Here is a 22,226-nt window from a genome sequence, read left to right on the forward strand (position 1 = left end):
ACTCTGCAGTGGAGTGTGCACTGATAGGAAGCTTTCAGTAGGATTAAAACTGTGTGCCGGACTGAGACTCTAACTCTAGGCCTTTGCCTTTCGTGAGCAAGTTCTCTACTGACTGAGCTACCAAACACAACTCATGACATGTCCTCCCAGCTTTGCTTCCAGCAGCATCTTGTCGCACATCTTCCAATTAATTGTTTTAGGAACTGCTTGTTTTAGGAAACTCCTCAAAGATGTGAATTGGAGTGATCTGTATAATGCTCATAGCATGAATGAGAAATATAACACCTTTGTTAATAATGTCCTTAACTTATTTGAAAACTATTTTCCCCCAAACTAACTAAGATTAGACCAAAGACTATAAAAAAAGCCATGGATTAGTCAAGGAATAAAGGTACCCTGTAAGATAAAAAGGAAACTATATCTATTAGAAACAGCTCTGATGTAAATCCTACAGTTCAAAATATTGAAGGTAGTAATACAGACATCAAAGCAAATGCATTGTTAGAAAAGGATAGTCACATCAGATAACAAAATAAAGATAATATTGGATATAGTGAAGGAAGAGACTGATAGAACCAGATATGAAGAGGAGCAGATGGTATTAAGAGAAAATGATACAAGGGTAACAGGGTAAGAGACTGATAGAACCAGATATGAAGAGGAGCAGATGGCATTAAGAGAAAATGATACAAGGGTAACAGATGTGTGCAGTGTTGCTGAACTTTTCAATAAGCACTTCATGACTGTTACCAAAAAGTTGGAGTTGTCATTTTCAGTAGTGGTTTTGTTCCTATGGGACCAAACTGCTGAGATCATCGGTCCCTAGGTTTACACACTACTTAACCTAACTTAAACTAACTTATGCTTAGGAAAACACACACACACCCACGCCTGAGGGAGGACTCGAACCTCCAACGGGGTAGTCGCGTGCATCATGGCAAGGCGCCTCAGACCGTGTGGCTACCTCATGGGGCGTCATTTTCAGTAGATGCTGCCACGTAATATCTCAGACTAGTCACTACAAGTAACTACAGTAGAAGTAATGTCCACCATAAAATCCTTAAAACCAAAAATTCTAGTGGCTATGATAATATATCAACATAATTAATTAAATAGTGTGCCTCTCAGTTTAGTGACATTTTAAGTTACTTCTGTAACCAGTCTTTTGTAGTGGAACATTTCCTGAATGGTTGAAATATGCTGAAGTAAAGCCTTTGTATGAGAAAGAAGACAGAGAGATACCATCACATTTCCATTCAGTTTCACTTGTGCCTGCATTCTCAAAAATTTTGGTAAAGTTAATATACAGTTGCCCTCTTAACCATCTGACTTCAAATAAAATATCATCCAAGTCACAATTCAGAACTCTAAAGGGTTCTGATATTGATAAGGCTATCTACACATACAGTGAGAAAGTACTTAATACATTAGACAATAGATTAGGGGCTACTGATATTTTTTGTGATCTGTCAAAGGCATTTGACTGTGTAAGCCACAGTATCCTTTTAAGTACATTAGAATGAGCTTTGTTTCAACGGAGCTCTTCATTGTACACTGTCTAGCGCTGATCTTTTTAATGAATTTACATGATCCCTTGTAAATCCGTGATGTTAACTACTTTTATGACTAACAAATATGTACACATGTTTTAGTTTATTGTGCTGGATCTACGCAGAGATTTGGTTTAATGCTACTAACAAATATATATACATATGTTTTAGTCTATTGTGCTGGATGTAGAGAAAGATTTGGTTTAAAGCCATTACTTTCATTTTTAAGCTTAAGCAGTATTACGATTATCTGTCACTTCCTGTAAGCTTGATTTGTACATCCTTATATCACTACATGTATACTCTTTTATTGTGCAGGGGCCTGAAGATGGCAAAATGAGGTAGTTTTCAGAATAAAATAAAATATTTTAAAGTGTACAGCTGTTGATAAAGTTTATTGACATTGAAAAATAACATACAGTGTCCACTAAGGTTCCGCCTTAGGGCCTTTACTTTGTCTTGCGTGTATCAATGATCATTCATCATTAACATTACCAGATGACAAGGCTGTTTTGTTTGCAGATGATACAAACATTACAATAAACAATAAATCAAGTATAGCCTTAGGAGGACCACATAATGAAATTTCATGGATGTTTATAAATGGTTCCTAGCCAATTATTTGTCACTAAACCTTGAAAAAGCTATATGTAGTTGAGAACTTGTAATAGGTTTCCTGCAGGCATATGCTAAAAATAGAATATTTTTTAGAATATATATTTTTTAGAATTTTTTTTATTAGCCTTTCAGTATTTTTCATACAATTGGCTTCATCAAAGTTTACAGAGGATTTTAGTTTCAGTACGATGTTCAAATAGTTACAGAAAGGGGAGAAAAGGATCTAAAGACCTATTCTTCAGCATGATGTAAAACAATGTTTTATACAGTAATTAAATACACACATAAGAAAAGAATCACAGTAAATAACTAGCTTATATAGTATCAAAACGTTTTCTTCATAACTTAGGTAAAACATATATTTTGATGATTAGTTTCTAAGAATTCTTCAGTTGTATAGAATTCGTTGTTTTTTAGCCAGGTTTGCAATGTATTCTTATATTTATTTAGTAGTACTGTACGAGCTGAGCATGGTAACTTATTGAAAAATTTTATGCTTAAGTACTTATAGTTATTATGGACTACAGCAAGTCTTGTGGAAGGCAAGTCCAGCAGGTGACTGTTTCTTGTACTGTGTGCATGCACATCACATCTCATGTTCAATTTTTTCAGATTTTCTCTGGCATATATTAGACAGTTATATATGTACATGCTTGGCACTGTCATTACGCCAAGAGATTTAAAATAATTTCTGCAGGACTCTCTGGGTGCTAACCCCTCCATGCACCTGATTGCTTTCTTCTGCCATCTGAAAATACATTCAGCCCCTGGGGAGTTACCCCAAAGCAATATTCCATATTGCAGTTGGGAATGAAAAAAAGCATAGTATTAGTGGAGTAGCAATTGCTTGCTCACACTGTTTTTAATTTATACAATAAGAAAAGTACTTGTGCTAGTTTACTACATAGGTAATTGGTGTGTCCTTCCCATGAGAGCTTTTGGTCTATGATTAGTCCAAGTAATTTCACTGTTTTGTTTTCATTTTTAGTTACTTTGAGATTAAATATTATTTCTTCTGTTTTTGTTTGATTTATGCACAGTTGGTTAGCCTGACACCAGTAATTAGCCACTTGCATCATTTCTCTATTTTTGTCCAGTACACTCTGTAAGTTCTCTCCTGTACTTATTAATGTCATATCGTCAGCATATAGTATGTTCTTACACGGTATGTAATTCGAGAAGTCATTAGCATAGACAATGAACAGAAAAGGTCCAAGAACAGGGCCTTGGGGTATTCCTCTTTCTATAGGGAGTATTTCCGACCTCTGCTTATTTGCATATACAAGTTGTAACCTATTGCTTGGATAAGATCTGAATAGTTGGAGTGTGTCATTTTCAATGCCATAGTATTTTAACTTTTTGATGAGTATGTCATGTGACACCGAGTCAAAAGCTTTACTTAGGTCAATAAGTGTTCCAGACATTGATACCCTTTTTTCATCCCCTTTATAAACATTGCTTACCAAAGCTTCTACTGCTTTTACAGTTGACTGGTGTGACCTGAAGCCAAACTGTTGTTCATTTAAAATTTTGTTGGTTTCAAAATACCTGTATATTTGCTTATGCACACAATTTTCTACTAACTTGGATATGATTGGTACTATTGAAATGGGTCTGTGTGCCAACAAGCAGACAGAACAAGTTGACAGTGTTAAATTACAGCTTGATAATAAATTTAATTGGAAGGAGTATACCACACAACTGCTGAAGTGCCTAAACAAATCTCTATTATGTGTATGTTGTCAGACGTAGGTAATATAAAAATAAAAAAGCTAGCATACTGTGCTTACTTTCATTTCCTAAGGTCATATAGGAATATTTTCTAGAGTAACTCATCAACCAAGCTAAAGTTTTCTACTCCCAGAAATGCACAATACAAATTATTTGTGATGTGAATTCAATAACGTCCTGCAGAGGATGTGTAAGGAACAGGGGATGCTAACTACTACTTCCCCATATAGTTATCCCTTAATGAAATGTCATTAACACATATTTTTTCCTCAGACCGACAGCTAAGTTCATGGAATCAATACATCTACATCTACATCTACATCCATACTCCGCAAGCCACCTGACGGTGTGTGGCGGAGGGTACCTTGAGTACCTCTATCGGTTCTCCCTTCTATTCCAGTCTCGTATTGTTCGTGGAAAGAACGATTGTCGGTATGCCTCTGTGTGGGCTCTAATCTCTCTGATTTTATCCTCATGGTCTCTTCGTGAGATATACGTAGGAGGGAGCAATATACTGCTTGACTCTTCGGTGAAGGTATGTTCTCGAAACTTTGACAAAAGCCCGTACTGAGCTACTGAGCGTCTCTCCTGCAGAGTCTTCCACTGGAGTTTATCTATCATCTCCGTAACGCTTTCGCGATTACTAAATGATTCTGTAACGAAGCGCGCTGCTCTCCGTTGGATCTTCTCTATATCTTCTATCAACCCTATCTGGTACGGATCCCACACTGCTGAGCAGTATTCAAGCAGTGGGTGAACAAGCGTACTGTAACCTACTTCCTTTGTTTTCGGACTGCATTTCCTTAGGATTCTTCCAATGAATCTCAGTCTGGCATCTGCTTTACCGACGATCAACATTATATGATCATTCCATTTTAAATCACTCCTAATGCGTACTCCCAGATAATTTATGGTATTAACTGCTTCCAGTTGCTGACCTGCTATTTTGTAGCTAAATGATAAAGGATCAATCTTTCTGTGAATTCGCAGCACATTACACTTGTCTACATAAGAAATAAGAATAACTTTTACAAAGATCTAAAGTGACTTACTTTGGTTCAGGAAGGTGTCCACTACTCAGCAATACACATTATTTGGTAATACACCAGCAGCCATAAAGAGTTTAACCAATACAGTTTGAGAAGAGTCTAAAGGATTTATTGGTCACCAAGTCCTTCTACTCCATTGATGAATTTCTTAGCAGAACCAATTGATGCATGTATGGTATTAATGATAATAACATGATGACATAACATAATCATAATGCAGTAATGTGATCATTGTAAATAAGTGCTGTTTAAAATTGTTTTTATTTTATCTTTTTTATTTGACAATGACAATGTATGGCTACAATAGCCTAAGAATTATCATATGCACCTAAGTGTATTGAACGTTTAATATTTGGTGATAAGTTTTATATCCTTTTAAATGTAAATTCACTTAAGATTTAGTTTTTTAAATTTCATTTGGTATTTATGGAAGAATATTAGCATATCTGTTCTGATTTTGCAAATATTTATTGTATTCTTGTTTCTGATATGTTCCACATCCCAGAGGATATCCTCACAATGGGTCAATTGGAACAAAAAGTATATCTAATCTAATCCAAACATCAGAGAAGCTCTCCAACAAAATGTGCAAGACAAGTGACTAATACTCCTGGAAGAAAGGATATTGCGAATACATGAGTAATTGGAGGATGTTTCCAGGATGAGATTTTCATCTTGCAGTGGAGTGTGCACTGATATGAAACTTCCTGGCGGATTAAAACTGTGTGCTGGACTGAGACTCAAATTCCAGTTCTTTGCCTTCACTTTTCTGTGAAGTCCGGAAGGTAGGAGACGAGGTACTGGTGAAAGTGAAGCTGTGAGGATGGGTCATGAGTTGTGCTTGGGTAGCTCAGTTGTTAGAGCACTTACCCACGACAGACAAAGGTTCCAAGTTTGAGTCTCAGTCTGGCACTCAGCTTTTATCTGCCAGGAAGTATCATATCAGTGCACCCCCCACTGCAAGATGAAAATCTTATTCTGATAAGTATCTGTCTTTGTTTTGTTCACCCAAGTTTCTACAAAAGTTTTCTGTCTTTCTCATATATATTTACCTTAAGAAAATAAACAGCAAATTTGCCTTTTTCCTTTACTTTTTGGTTCAAGTTAAGACCTACTGGTAGTCAAGACAGTGCATTGAGTATTATATTATATTGCCCCTTTATATATTTAATAGTACAGTGAAATTTCTGTAGAAAGAGAGCCCATCTTGTTAGCCTACTGTGTTGAAATTTGCTCTGTAGTAGAAATGTAAACATGCTATGGACCGTAAGTATTACGATCTTGTGTCCCACTAGTAGGTATTTAAATTTCTTGAATGCCCACACTAGTGATAATGTTTCCCTTTCTATAATTCTATAATTTTGTTTATGCTGTGCAAGCATTCTACTGATGAAACCTACTGGTTTTTTCTCCAATTTGCAGTCAATCATGTACTCCTGGAACATGTGACAGCCCACCCCATAATCCAATGTCCAACACCTTATGAAAAGGAATAGCGAAATTCAGGTGAACCAATAGTTGCCATGCTGCAAATGCCTTTTTTATTTTTGAGAATTCTTTATATCTATCTTTATATCCTGTTTTAACAACATTATCAAATGTGGTGCATAAGGCAGCATGCAGTCTGTGTGGGTCAGGCTGAATGCCCAAAGTATTTACAATACATCCCAAGAACTTAACCTCATTTCTCACAAATTGTGATTTTGACAATGTAATGGTGACACCTTGGGACTCTAATCCCATGAAAAATTCATCCAATGTTTGCAGATGTTCTCCCATCTTGTGGATATTACTACTATACTGCTGACATATAACAATACTTTATTTCATAACTTGTTGCTAATTTTTTATCCAAAGCTCTTATGAAAAGTGATACTTACATGTTTATGCTGAATGGCAGCACTTGGAACTGATATGACCTTCCATCAAACTGGAATGCCATATACTTCTGTGAATCTTCATATAAGGCAATCTGCCCCATAACTGCCTGCCAGGTGTATCGCGCTGACATATGTTACTCCCCCAAGCTTCGCTAACATTTCCTCTATTATACAGGGCCTATCCCTCCCTGGCTCTATTATTCTATTTACAGTTCATGCATCCAGCACTGTACGTATATCCCCATCCAACAATCACTGCTGGCTTATTACAACAGATATCATAATTTCTATAATATTCCATTACAATAGCCTACAATTTCTTTTTGTACTGATGGCTTCATAGATACTGATACGCAGTAGGGTCTGACATAAGATGGACTGTGTTCTTTAATCTTATATCTAAAAACAAAGTCTTTAATAATGCCTGGCCATGTTGAAAATACATTTTATAAGTCTACATAACAAAGAAATCAAATCCTTCTTTTCATTAATGCTTAGATTATTTGATCTGTTAATGTTGTCAACAATTTCTGTTTCATTCACTTGTTGGATGTCTGCACCTTATTGGTGCCTGTCGTCCTGCTCTAGTAGCTTCAGTCATTAAAGTTAGTCCTAATCTGGCTATGTTGCTTTGCTTGAAACATAACAGCCAGTTCCTCTTGAGGTCGATATGTGAATGTAATTGTCCCAGTTTAGATGTATAAAGTTACGTTATTGCCCAACAACCAGTCTATGCCTAAAATCATAGGTACATTTAAACCTTCCACTAAAAACATTGCTTGTTGTAATGTGTTTGTGTTTAATCTAAATTTAATGAACAATTCTGCATATACAAGTCTGCCTGTCATGCCTGTTACCCCTGTTATCTGTATTCGTGTGACTGGTACCTGAGGGAATGCATGCAACAAATTATTTCTCTTGAACAAGCAGTGGTATTGATGTGTCACTATCAGAATCTAAAATAACTTATATAGTTACACTACTTACGGTACATGTCAATTTTGGTTTCATATATTCTTTTGTTTGTTCATTATCTTCATGTATTGAGACATCTGTAAAACTTGGTTGTAAGCATACCTAATTAAGCTAGAAGAGATTTGTTGTGGCTTGCTTTGTATTGTTTCAGAAGACTGAAACTCTTCCCAGAAGCACATTAGTTTTCCCTCTGCATGGTAGTAGTACTGATAAATGTGTTATTGTCATAATTGCTGTTATTGTTGCCTTTTCTGTATCTATTCCCTGAATTGTTATGATAATGTCCATTATGTACCCTGTTTCCTCCATTTCTAGCATCCTCTCTAGCGGGGCAAGATTCTCTGTTAACATTACTGACACCACCATACAATTCAAATTGTCTTCAGATAGATAAATAAATAAATCTTCTGGAATAATGATGATGTAGTATTGACACATAATTTCAGCCTTATATGACTTACAGGTTGAGGATTTGCGGATGGTGGGTAGAAAACTATATCTGTTCCAAATGCTCATCCTAAAGCCAAACAGTGAGTGGTTTTATTGTCTTTTATAAAGAATTAATATATTTATTTCACACCTGCTAGTACATTCCAGAATATAATGCAGTTTTATGTAACGTGGAGCATGATGTGATATGTTGTCTTGCATTAAAAAAATGGGACTTACTATCTAAGCATCCACAGTTATACGCCTAGTTTTAGAAATTAAATTACTGACTTGGTGACTGATTTTTGCTGTCAAAGATAACTCAGTATGCCAAAGTTGACATTTTATTAACAAAATTAACTAATATCAGTTTTTTAACAACAATAAAGGGGAATGTAACATATTAATACTGCAGTCAAGTGTGGTATATGCAGACAGATCATTTCTTTTTTCAGTAATAGAAAATGCAGTATGACTAAATTTAATTACATTCCCATAATTATTGTGAGAGTTAATGTAAAAATGCTTCAAGAAACTTGACTAAATATCACCAAAATTAAACTAATGATTTTGTTTCAGAAACTTTCTAGTAAAACCAGCACTTACAAAACCAGTAAATACCATTTGATATTGGTGTACCATAAAACTCCAAAGAAATTAAAATTTGAATTTCTCTCTGTACATAATTTAAATGTTACTCTGGTACTGAAATATGTGTCCATCAAATGGAATTTCATAAAGCAAAGTGATTTAAAAAAATGATTTAATAGTTAAATGTCAGTGCAGAATAGTGTCTAATTAAGGAACTGATTAAAGGCCTTCATGCTGGATGCCCACTTATTATAGCAACAACACATTTATTCACATTTCATATTTATGTCCTGCAAAACATACACTATGTGATCAAAAGTATCCGGACACCTGACTGAAAATTACTTAAAAGCTCGTGGCGCACTCCATCGGTAATGCTGAAATTCAATATGGTGTTGGCCCACCCTTAGCCTTGATGACAGCTTCCATTCTCACAGGCATACTTTCAGTCAGGCGCAGGAAGGTTTCTTGAGGAATGGCAGTCCATTTTCCATGGAGTGCTGCACTGTGGAGAGGTATCAATGTCGGTTGGTGAGGTCTGACATGGAGTCGGCGTTCCAAAACATCACAAAGCTGTTCTGTAGGATTCAGGTCAGGACTCTGTGCAGGCCAGTCCATTACAGGGATGTTATTGTCATGTAACCACTCCACCACAGGCCGTGCATTTGCCATCCCCAAATTGTTCTTCAACAGTGGGAAGCAAAAAGGTGCTTAAAACATGTGCTGTGATAGTGCCACGCAAAACAACAAGGTGTGCAAGCCCCCTCCATGAAAAACACAACCTCACCATAACACCACCACCTCCGAATTTTACTGTTGGCGTCACAGATGACATTCACTGGGCATTTGCCATACCCACACCCTGCCATTGATGCATGACACAAGTGACACCCAATCACCTGACCACGTTCAAAGTCCGTGAGTTCCACAGAGCACCCCATTCCGCTCTCTTATGACCTCTAATGACTACTGAGGTCGCTGATGTGGAGTACCTGGCAGTAGGTGGCAGCACAGTGCACCTAATATGAAAAACATATGTTTTTGGCGGTGTCCAGATACTTTTGATCACTTATTGTACACCTATAAGTATCCAAAGGAAATCTCTGCAATGAATGTGAAAAAGAAGCATTTCAAAAAAGGTAGCAAGAATACTGGGTGTTTTTTGAAGGAATCAACTAGTAATACCAATGTATGAGGGGAAAGCAGTGTCTAAACTGTGTGTGAATATGATCAGCTGTCAAACAGAATATCAAAACCCATGTGAAACAAAAAGCTATGTACTGCTACTCAAGAGCATCTTCCATTTGCACAATCCTCCAGGACTGAACCGTCACTTACACCATTCTTCATCAGGTCCCTCCGCTCCCCTTGCCACAATTCCTTTTTGTCTTTCCCTCTCCGGTCATTTTGCAACATATTCCTCTCCTAGAAAACACATGCACACGCACACGCGCAACTGTAATATGTAACAATGGTAAAATTAAGGAGACCGGATAAAAAATTATTCCTGTTAATGAACAGTGACTACAGATATGGACAAGTAATCATTTGGAAGTCCATATTACCACTTTGGGTATGAGGCAATGTGAGTTATTGGGGAAGGAGTTACACTCTCAGTAGATTCCAAAAGCGTCCTTTTTTTCCAAATTTTGGTATTACTCAAATGAAAGTTTTTGTTTTTGTTTTGAGCTTAGTCTTTAACTGACTTTATTTGATTTGGCTGCATATTATTCTGTTGTCATACATTTGCGTGATATATTTACAAGGCAACAGTTTCAATTTATTTCTATAAAGTTTAACAAAAGTACAGTTTTCATAATATAAATAACTTAAAACACTTTCAATGAAACTTATTATTGTAATCTACTATGCTACCTTGGAAGCACTGAACACACAAACACATTAACAATAGCTATCACAGACTTTTTTGTTGTAATATACAATATATAATTTGTATAGGAATAAAACGTGATGTTAGTTTCTGTTAGAACAAAGATAGTTTAAAATTTCCCATAAGGAAAATACATAAAATTCTTATTGGTCTTCCATAATAAGCATGAGCAATCACAAATGCAGTTCTCTCTACATTGTCATCATAGTTACACTTCACATTTATATACGTTCTGATCCAAAAAATGTATTTAATTGCAGTTACTATCTTCAACAACAACTTTCATTATTCATATGCAATGGTTCAATTTGGCTTACAAAAACATCATTATGTGATTGAGCAATGACTGACAAATAATCACAAATTTCATAGAATAATATCCTATGTACTATTATGTATCATTCCACAGATTATCCACTAACATCATGAGCAGGGCAAGACAGTGGCATATTAGTCACAATGCCTCAAAACACCAAGACACTTCAAGTGCATTAAAATTGCAGCTGTTTTGACATTAAAATGTTATTTCTTTATAAACATACTGGCCTGCAGTGAGTACTTCTAGGGAAAAATCATATCTGCACTTATAGCACATTGTGGATACTAATACAGACCATTTAGCTGTAATAACTGAAATGTTATCACTTCACTGAAGCTGTTGGTGTATTTCTGTTATAAAATGACCTACGTTCATCATTGTCTCCTGTCCCCAGACATTTAAAAAATTTAATGATGATTTTGGAAGCCATTTTAACAAGAAGCAGATACACAGCATATCTTATATCTAAAGTTAGAAATGACTCAGACTTCATTATGCAAGGACAAGTTTCTCATTCATTTATAATTAAATTCCATCAAAGCTTTTAGTCATTTAACATAAAATCAACAAAAAAGGAATATTTATAGAATCTAAGGTATGGAAGAATGTCGAGTGAGAACCTTTCAAAGAGAACATGTTGACTCAATATTATAGCATAAACTTTAATGGTCATGGGCTAAGCTGCTCAAAACACTAAGTTTCAGATTCAACATCCTTAAAAGGATATGTAAAAGGCAACTGCTTCATGTTGTTGGTGGATGTTCTTCATGTAATTTTACAGGTACACAACAATTACCTTCTGCAGCCTATTACTTTATATAAGCAGGAACTCTGGTCCAACCCAGCTACCACAACGAGGAAAATCTGAGGGGACATTTGTGACATCTGATGATGATCCAACTTGCAGGAGGACTGCAAGACCTGCTGTCCAGTGGGATGGTCGTTGGTCGTGGATGAGCCAGTAACCTGCATGCAGGTACATAGTTACTAACATTCTACTAGTTAACAACATACAAGCTATTACTCTCTCACATTAAAATAAATTAATTCCTTTACAAATATTTCTGAACAAAAATAAAATCTTTACATTACAAAATGAAAACACAAAATCCTTACCAGTATGGCTCTAAGCACTATGGGCTTAATATTTGAGGTCATCAGTCCTGTAGACTTAGAACTACTAAAACCTAACTAACCTAAAGACATCACACACATCCATGCCTGAGGCAGGATTCGAATCTGCGACCGTAGCAGCAGTGCAATTCCGGACTGAAGCGCCTAGAGCCGCTCGGCCACAGCGGCTGGCTACCAAGCCAGTATAGATTGTAAAACTGTGTGTGTGTTCCAAATGTCCTCCTAAACCACTCAACCAATTTCAACAAAACTTGGTTAACATATCTATTATTATCAAGCAACAATCACTGTCAGGTAAGAACCATGTACCTATCGTGGTTCAGGATATATGGTATCATAAACAGTGAGATGTATGAAAAACTGCCAAATTTTGCATGGTGTTTAAATTGATTACTTCTCTGCTAATAACTCTATTCACAATAAATCCCACAGACAGTACTCACATATGACACTAAATGTATCTACAAAATTATATGATGATATGATACATAGATGAGGAGATATGATGTCATAAACCCTGAGATGCGTCAAAAACTGCTGCATCATGCATGAAATTTAAATGTAGTACTTCTTTGCTACTTATGCTATCCACAACATATTTCACAGGCAATATCCTCATATGCTGTTGAATATACTTACATGAATATATCATTATATGAAACATAGGTTAAGAGATATGACATCATAAAAACTGAGATGCATCAAAAAATACATCAAGCATGAAGTTTTAATACATTTATTCTTTACTATTAAGACATTCCTAGTTGAGTCAACTTACAGAAATCCCTGACACCTGGCAGCACGTTTGATGGTTTTAAACTGCAAAGTGCAAATGGCTGTGGGTGATAACAATAGCTGTCACTAGAGTTATGAAGAGGTGTTGCCATGGAGACATTTAAAAAATTGCTTCGTAGACACGCAAAATTGCTGTGCACAGCATACAGATACTGTTTCATAATTTCAGAGGTAGGTTTGTGTGTTTGGTTCAAATGGCTCTGAGCACTATGGGACTCAACATCTTAGGTCATAAGTCCCCTAGAACTTAGAACTACTTAAACCTAACTAACCTAAGGACATCACACACACCCATGCCCGAGGCAGGATTCGAACCTGCGACTGTAGCAGCCCTGCGGTTCCGGACTGCAGCGCCAGAACCGCACGGCCACCGCAGCCGGCTTGTGTGTTTGCTACATGCTCCATTGCAATATTTGTAGTTCATGTGTGTGTGTGTGTGTGTGTGTGGGCGCGTGCGTGTGTGCCTGCAGGTATGTGTCTAATGTTTGTGTTGGATGATGATGATGATGATGATGATGATGATGATGATGATGATGATGATGACAGAAGGGAGAGGGTGAGAATGTGGAGAGCTGTGGTGTCTAAACCAGGATATTGGTGCAAAGTGTAGTGATCAGGAACTTTATACCACCACATCTCCTCCCATTGTTGGCCAAATAATGGCAGTGAAAATTTTTTTCACCATCAGGATTCAAACTGGCCTACGCCAGGGTCCAGCACCACTGCACAAGCATGTGTTAGCAACCTCGGCTATGGAGGCACATTATAATTTCAGATTTTTTTTTATATTACACTACAAACAAAGTTTACTTTTTGTTTTTGTTTCTAATAGAAAATACACAAAATGAATACCTGGGTAATGCTGGGTTTCTAAGTTAGTAAAAAATAAAATTAAAAGCATAAAGCCATTCAGAAAAAGATAATGTATGGTTACCAGATTTAGCTTGTAATATAATGAGAGGTGTTAGATGGTTCAGGATAGATATGAGAAATGCAAGATAGGAAACAGTTCAGCCTAAGTCATCAAGACTGTTGTACTTCGTTTAGACACAAAGTTTGAAGCAGTTCATTTATTGTGGTGGAGACTTAGGTATGTTCCTATTCCATATTTCATATATGAGAATGATTCTGTCTCTCTTTGAAAGTTTTATCGTAACATAGACTTTGATTGTAGGTGCTGGGTCCTGTGAGACATACTGTGAAGCTTTGGATAATGTTTATGTCAAACTATAACTCTTCCATTAAATTTTATTAAAGAATGTGTTAATTTTATATACTTCAACAGTAACCCTCCCACCCCTGATTCCTTATAGAATTAAGCTCCGATGTGTAAAACAGACAAACACTGGATGAGTACCGTCTGGGTAATTTGTGCTATGTTTTAAAGAAAGCTAGTTTTTCAAGCATCCCAATGTTTATAGCATCACATCCCCTGAACTGTATGTTGCACAATCATAATTTTGCAGGTACGTTCCATTGTAGGCTACATGTGGATAGTACACAAAAATTTGCTGTGGAGGGAGTTAGGGGTAAAAGAACACTAAATTAAAACATCATGTCTGCTTCTGAAGTTACACTGCATGAATAGTGAAAAGATAGTAAGCGATAAACGTTTTTCCTATTATTATTTTTGGAGGTATCAGCGAGAAAAAATTTCAAAAAATTTTAAAATTATGTATAAAGTTTGCTGGAAATCATTATGTGCTCTCATTATTAAGCACTGCATGAGTGAAGTCTGGATAATTTGTGCACCATGAGTTATGTAGCCTCAGGACACACAAACTAGCTTTAATGCCTAACTTATTGTGTGAAATCTTTAGCTTACAACTATACATCCTAATGAGTAGATTATGACAGCATTTTTAATTTTTAAATTCGGTCAATAATTGTATTAAATACTGAAAATCAAATTTTTGTTGCCACACTGAACCTTTAGACAGGCAAACTGCAACTGGAACTTGGTGACAGTTTGAACTGTTTAGCAGTATGGAGTGTACAGAGATCAATTTAACATTTCACAAAAATTGTATAAGAACAATATAAAACAGATGTTATAATTTAAAAACAGATGTTATAATTTACCAAAGAATTTTTGTCAGAAACAATATATTGCGAATATCAAACACTATGTGTTATATAAAATTAAGTCAGTTACTAAATCAGTCTGGTGCTATCTTTGGCAAATGCAAGTTTGTAAAGCAGCGGTTCTTTGATGTAAAGTATTAGTCTTTGAAAGTATGTGGTCTTTGAAGTATGGTCCATATTTATAAATTACAGAAGTAAACACGAAAAATACTTTAAAAGGATTATTTCAAACCACTGTGGAAATTTTAAGAAAAAGGAAGAAATCTAACATGTAATTATCTTTTCATGTGGTAATGTGCTTCTGGGAACATCCATATGCATTATTTTAATGTATCTTGTTTTAGGTATCTTAGGCAGGCATAGAATTATTCACTGACAAGTCACCAATGTTTCAATCAAATGATTGTATATTACAAGCCAAGTGACAATAAATATTCTATTCTACTCTGGTTCTTTGAGAAAGCTCATGGAGAGTAAATGTAATTGATATACAATACCGAGAACAGTCAAATGTGTACTGTATCATGCAGATGATAAATAAAAAATTACCATGAAAAAGACATTGAGTGAAAATTATTTCTTGCAATACCAACAACCTATAGGTCATTCTTGTCAGTTAGAGACATTTGCACAGAAAAGGACTATAGTTAAACACAAAGAATGAAAATCGTTCTGAATAAATACAGAAACTAAGTAGTATTATTTTTGAGTTGCAGTAGTTTGGGGTAATGCAAAGTTTTTACTTATGGAGTGGTTTGTGGCAAATTATGGAGGTACAAGTTCTGTAGGCAAATAGAGAGAGAGAGAGAGAGAGAGAGAGAGAGAGAGAAGACAGAGAAGAGAAGACTGAGTTTAAGTAAGTACCATATACGTATATGGGCTCTCTCTTAAGAGTCAAAAGGGAATTTTCTCTGATGTTTCAGCAGATATTTGCAATTTTGTTATAGCAAAGTGTAGCTGAAGTCAGCCCAAACAAATACTGCTCAGCTGCTCAGTGTCTCCAAAATTAGTCTAGTGTGTTGTTAATTTTATCAATATATATTAACAGAGACAGTAAAACATGAAAAGTATCCAGTACTCCAGCAGCAACAGCACCACAGTGGCAGAGACTGATTGTGTCTGCCAGCAGTACTACTCAGCCACTGCTGGAGAACCCATTATTCATTGGGTTTTAATGTCTCTGTTAGTACATATTGATATACTGCCTGCACAGCTGTCACAGCCCTACTTGCACTCATGGGCAGCACTAGTCTCTTCTGTAAATGCACTACCCATCCCAGTAAAGGTCACTGCTCTCCAGATATGCAGTCAGAGTCAGGTATTAGTGCTTGAAGATAAGACTAGTTTTGATTGAAAGGAGTGTGAAAGAACTGGTCATATCCCATCATGAGATTTAACAGTGCAGTTAGTAAGGCATTGTAAGCCATTTATATTCTTAGAGTTTACTGATAGTCGTCACTGAATAATGAACAGGAGTTGTAGATTAGTCTGTAGACCAAATTTATAGTCCCACAGTTGGCCATCTCTGCAGTAATGAATGTTTTCCTATGTTGTGGAAAAATGGGAGTGGGGGGTGGGGGGGGGGGGGGGACGTAATGGGATTAAATAGTAGTGCATGAACCAAAGATTTATATTTGCAATAAGTTAGAAAGTAGAAACAGTGGATGTCTGCATCTGACTTATGCCCTACATATATATTATCAGGACAAATATGTAGACAAATGTAAGTATTATCAGCGACATATCTTAAGGATTCATTGTACAGTAATATCTGTGATAATTGCATCACCATGAATTATTGAAATGAAATGGATGAAATTTAACCCTCATATGACCTACAGTAATATCAAAGAAACAGTCAAATGCCAAGAGAAATAAAACTTTGCTGTACTAACGTACTGGAGAACAGTAGTGTTCTCTGGTATATTATGTGCAGGAACAAGAGGACATCATGTATTCAAGCTGTCTATGAAATTTGTTAATTAGTTTTCTGTTCCTTGGTTGTATTCATGAGAAGTGTCATGATGTGGAAAGCATCAAGTGAACAAACACATAGCACATATTTTTAGAAAATGGAATGTCTGTGCATTGTACATCTAAAGATTTTTTCCTATATAAATGTCTAAGTATTTCTATTCAAGAATTCATCCCTGGTATACAAGGAGATATTAAGTAGAAACTTCCGTTCTCTAAATTTGAAAAGAGTGTACTATCTGTCAGACTTTTTATTTCCAAAACGTTTTATAGCTGCATATTTCACCCATTTCTATGCCAAAGATAGATAAGTTAAAGGGTAACACAGATCATTTTTCCTTCTAGTGTTATGAATATCTCTATTACTCTAACATTCAAATGTATATGGGTCACAGCAATGCTGTTTGAGATAGTTTTCTTTGAGATCAAAGTTCAAATATACAGACTGTTTTTTTTTTAAGTATCATGTTTCCTACAGGATATACTCTTGGTCAAAAGTAGAAGAAAAGCTTCTATAACTACTTGTCTGAGAAACAATACCTGATGAATTATGGGCTGTTTCACCTATGTTGAGTAATGTCTAGTATTTGTTGATGTAAACTGTCTTACTGTACAGTTCATTATATGAGGTGTTTCAAAATGAATATACGAGTTTTAAGGCTTTGTAGCATTTATTACGTTCACCTTACAAATATAAATAATAAATCAAATGAAAGAGCAATTTAAACAGTTTTGTTTGTATACCTGTAAGCAATGGGAAGAGACTGGAATGACCAAGAGTTACAGAAGAACATGCTGAACAAGTAAGAGCCTTTCACGTATAGCACCAAGAAATCAGTTCGGATGGCTAGTTGTGATTTAGTATTTCCAGTGATGTCTCTGTGGAGACCTTTAAGGAGACACTTACAAATACATCCTTATCATCTGCAGTTGTTACAAGCTGTAAAGAGCCTACAGCGTATGGTTTATGTGTCAACTTTGCAAATGAAACATTGCTGCATAATGATGAAGATATTCTGGATTGTGTCGTCTTCGATGATGACTTGACATTTCACCTACATGAACACTTGTAAGAAAAACTGTTTCAGATGATTTTTCATTTGGTGTATTATTTATAACTGTAAGTTGAATGTAATAAATGCTACAAAGCCTTAGAATTGGTATATTAATTTTGAAATGCCCTGTACAGATCTGAATTATTGTAATTTGCAAGACATTTATATGTTCATATGTCATAGTAGTGCAACAATCTGCTACTTCAGCCAGTTATGTAGTACTGCTGATGCACTATGTTAGCAGAGCAAGATTAGTGGTTCCATGCAATGTGAACAAACTATACTGTAAACAATGGAGGCATATCATTCTACTCGAAAAGTGGCAGACAGTCTATTCTGTTATGAGTTAACCAATTGCAATAATTACCAAGCCCATGAACTGTATATCAAATCACACCCACAATGCCCCATTCCATCTGCAAGAATGCACAACAGGCTGTTCTAGCAACTTGCTTATTTACAGCAGACAAAATGGTAGGCTTTGCTTAGTTTCCACAATGGAGATGGAGGAGCAGACGTTTTAACATGCAGAAAATGATCCTGCTGTAAGTGTGTGAAGGATTGGTGCTGCGTGGTCAATTTTGCATGAGCAGTTGCTTTATCCGTTTCATAAGCAATGTGTGTCTGGTATCGGGTTGTGCGGAAGTTGAATGCCCGCTAGAACAAATGGATCTTGGTGGCTGATAGAGGGCAATATTGCCACAGTGCTGCACTCGCCTAGCGAAAGTGCCAGTGTATTGCCATTTGAATACACCAACCAACAGTGTCCCTCGCAACTGGCATCAATACTGCTGCATCTCAACCACTCAGCCAGTTGTGTATTTCGTCTGATAGCATTTGCTTTCTATCTCCACTGTACTACTGACTGCTCACCAAAGACTTTGCTTTGATTTTGGTTTTTCTCTCTGCTCTCATTTTGGATTGTGGTTGTACTTGATCTGTCAGCAGCATTGTGTTGAAGGTTCATCACACTTTGTTGTAGGCTAGGCTGCTTTGCTCTCATTGTGTTGGGTCTACCATTCATTTGCCCTGTTGCTCAGCTCCAGTGTAGGTTTGAGTCCCAACTGTAGGTGGCCTTTGCGCCTTGCGTCGTCATTGTTTCTCACCTGTTTGCTGACATATACACCGGTATCCAATGACTTGCAGATATAGCAGTGTGCAAGATCTTTGGCCAGCAGGCCACCATGCCTAATTACAATTCTACCATTGGCTTCTACAGCAGATTTCTGAAGGTCCGCAGTTCACAGCCTGCATTTTATTTAGACATGAGGCCAGAACCACAAGAGATGGCATGGTAAATTTCCAGAATATGCACATGTGGGCAGACGCAAATCCTCAAGCCACCAGGATGACTTCAGTATCAATGTATGTGCAGAATCGTTGGTGAGAGACCCACAGGGCCATACACTTTATGAAATGCATTAACAGCTGCTATGTATCACTGATTTCTGTGTGGTAAATTATCAGCACTCTTGGAGAACATTATCATTGTAGAAAGGCAACTATGGTTTATGCACAATGGAGCACCACCACATTTTCTATGGATCAAGTGACAGTACCTTACTGCAACACTTCATGGGTGAAGGAAGGTTTGGAGATTGGCAGCATGGCCTTCCATTCACTGGACCTGAATCCATTGGATTTCTGACTATGAGGGCACTTAAAGGCACTGGTGTATGCCTAACATATTGACAATGTGCAGATGTTACCGAGGTGCATGTGACACAACCTAAAAGGGCTCAAGTGAACTGAAAGTGTGTGATTCAGTGTGAAGAGAGGCTGAAGGATGTGTCAGGATTCATGGAAACAACATGCAGTACTACCTATATTGTCTACTTCTATGTAACAAGTGGATGAGAATAAGAGGACAGACTGATGTCAACAAATATTTGTTAAGGGACATATAAGAACTTTCCTTCTAGTTTTGAGCAATACTATCTCATGTCGGAACATGTGAATTTTCTTTTTAAAAATCCCAAATTATTGTTCCTGGAGGCTCTGAGAAACTATGTTGTTGACACCGCAGATATTTAGTGGTTCATATGCCAAACAAATGGACTTGACAGAGAAGAAGAAATATCTATTACACATAGGTTGCCATTCCAGTACTCCACGAAACTTGTGGCTGAGCCTTGTCCTCTTTAAAGACAGCCACAGGAATATTATGAAGGAAGGGAACCACTTCCCAGATGTAGCAGTTAAGGTTCATTATTTGCATTTGGGATCTGTCAGAACTGTCTGTGATACCATGCCATGCCAAATACCAGACCATCATCTCAGGTGTTAGTCCTGTATTGATTCACTGATCTTTACTCGCTCCAATCTGACTGAGTGTGTACTTGTACTGTAATATAAATCAGATCTACAGATTTATAATAGATCTCATTGTTAATTAGATACTTTTTCACTTGTGTGATTTCAGCACAGAAATGTTTGATACCTGCAGCAACAACAACAACAATATGAATTAGGATATATTACTAATCACCACATATAAGAGGTATTCAGTAGCAGACAGGCACATTTAAAAGTGAATATTATTAAGCTGTCATATGAAGTCCTTCATCAGATGAAGGAAGAAAAAAATAAAAAAGTAAAATAAAATAAAGAATGGACATATATCGTAATTCATTTTGTTGTTATTTCTGCACAGATTTTCCATTGTTTGATACATTGTTTATGAAGAGGTTCAGTAATAGATGATAAAATATAAATGCCTGAGGCACATCATGTGTAACTAACTTGATTTCAAATCTACATCCAGATTAAACAGTAACATACTGTTTTGTATTGCCAAATTATCATTTCAGTCATTGCTCTTCACATGGATGCTGTAGATTTCACATTTTTCTGTCGGTGATGCATGGGTGATTGTGTCAAAAGCTTTAGATACATCCAGAAACATAGAAGATACCAAGTTTTTTGCCTAATGCCTTTATAATAGATTCTCTTAGGCTGGAAATATGTAGATTTCACTTTTGAAACTTGTGTTATTCCAGAATTAGAATACTATGTTTTTTCAGAAATTTAATCAATTTACTATGAGGGTGTGCTGAAAACTAATGCTTCTGAATTTTTTATTCGGTTCTCGATATTGGTTTAGGTGTTACACGTAAAGCTTATTACTTAGTCGACTTTCCCACTTTGCTAACACTAGTTGCAACCCTCTGCCACTAGAGGGCTCCAAATTGTAACATATGTAGTGATGTGAAATGTAACTATAAAGCTACGGTAGAGACCCTCAGAAAATTGAAAACATGAATCTGAAGAGTTTGTCCAGACATGGAGCACCCTCTCCGTCATCCTGACAATGACATACCACACACGACCACTGTGACATCTGCTACAATATAAACCTTGTGTTCACTGTCACTAATCATCCTCTATACAGTCCCAACTTAGCTCCATCTGATTTTCATCTGTTCACAAAACTTGTGACTCCATCTACAAAATCAAACATTCTACAGTGATGATAGCAACAAACTGCTCTCTTATTGGGAAAAATGTACTCATTGCCAGAGGGACTAAGTTGAGAAATAAATATGTAGACATGAAGAATAAAGATGTAGAATGTTAATAAAGCTCATTTTATTTAAAAATCTTTCAGAATTTTCACATATAATATTTAGAGGCATAACTTTTCAACATGCCCTTGTATGTTTAAGCATCTCTAATATTTTTGTGGAATTAGGTATTACTTATTCTGGTCTGTAGTTGTTTGGGTCATCCCTATTATTTTTCTTGTAGATTGGTAATACTGTGCCTATTTTTAATTTCTCTTGAAATACACCTCCTCTGTGTTTAGTAGCTCACTGTCTCATATAGTGGCCAAGTTATTTCCTCATTCACATGTGTGGCGACTATCGACCAAGTCGCGGGTAATATCTTTGTTTTTGGCAAGCTCTTTGCCCCAGTCTGTGGTCGCGCGTGAAAGTGTACGGACGTGTACCGAGAATTCAGAATGTAAACAACTGTATATGTGTGCTTACGAGAAATAAAAATGGTGTTTATTACACGTGGTGTAGCGTGCATCATTGGATTCGGCAACCCTACCACGCTAAACCCATACTGGTGACCCCGAATTTTGTTCGCGAGTGCTACAACGAAATCTTATACCATCGAGCAGTACACAATGGATCGCTTGCCGCCT

At 36.5% G+C, this 22,226-nt stretch overlaps 1 protein-coding gene across 1 annotated transcript in view; it reads right to left on the minus strand.

Moving 5' to 3' along the window:
- Positions 1 to 10,447: 10,447 nt before the first annotated feature.
- Positions 10,448 to 22,226, minus strand: part of LOC126474883 (uncharacterized) — a 409,432-nt gene continuing 397,653 nt past the window's right edge. Inside the window, exon 11 of the mRNA XM_050102374.1 lies at positions 10,448 to 11,999. Within this exon, the coding sequence (XP_049958331.1) occupies positions 11,848 to 11,999 (152 nt within the window). The 3' untranslated portion in view covers positions 10,448 to 11,847. The remainder of the gene's footprint in view (positions 12,000 to 22,226) is intronic.

Source organism: Schistocerca serialis, chromosome 4, assembly GCF_023864345.2.
Source record: "Schistocerca serialis cubense isolate TAMUIC-IGC-003099 chromosome 4, iqSchSeri2.2, whole genome shotgun sequence".
In the NCBI taxonomy this organism is placed as follows: Eukaryota; Metazoa; Arthropoda; class Insecta; order Orthoptera; family Acrididae; genus Schistocerca; species Schistocerca serialis.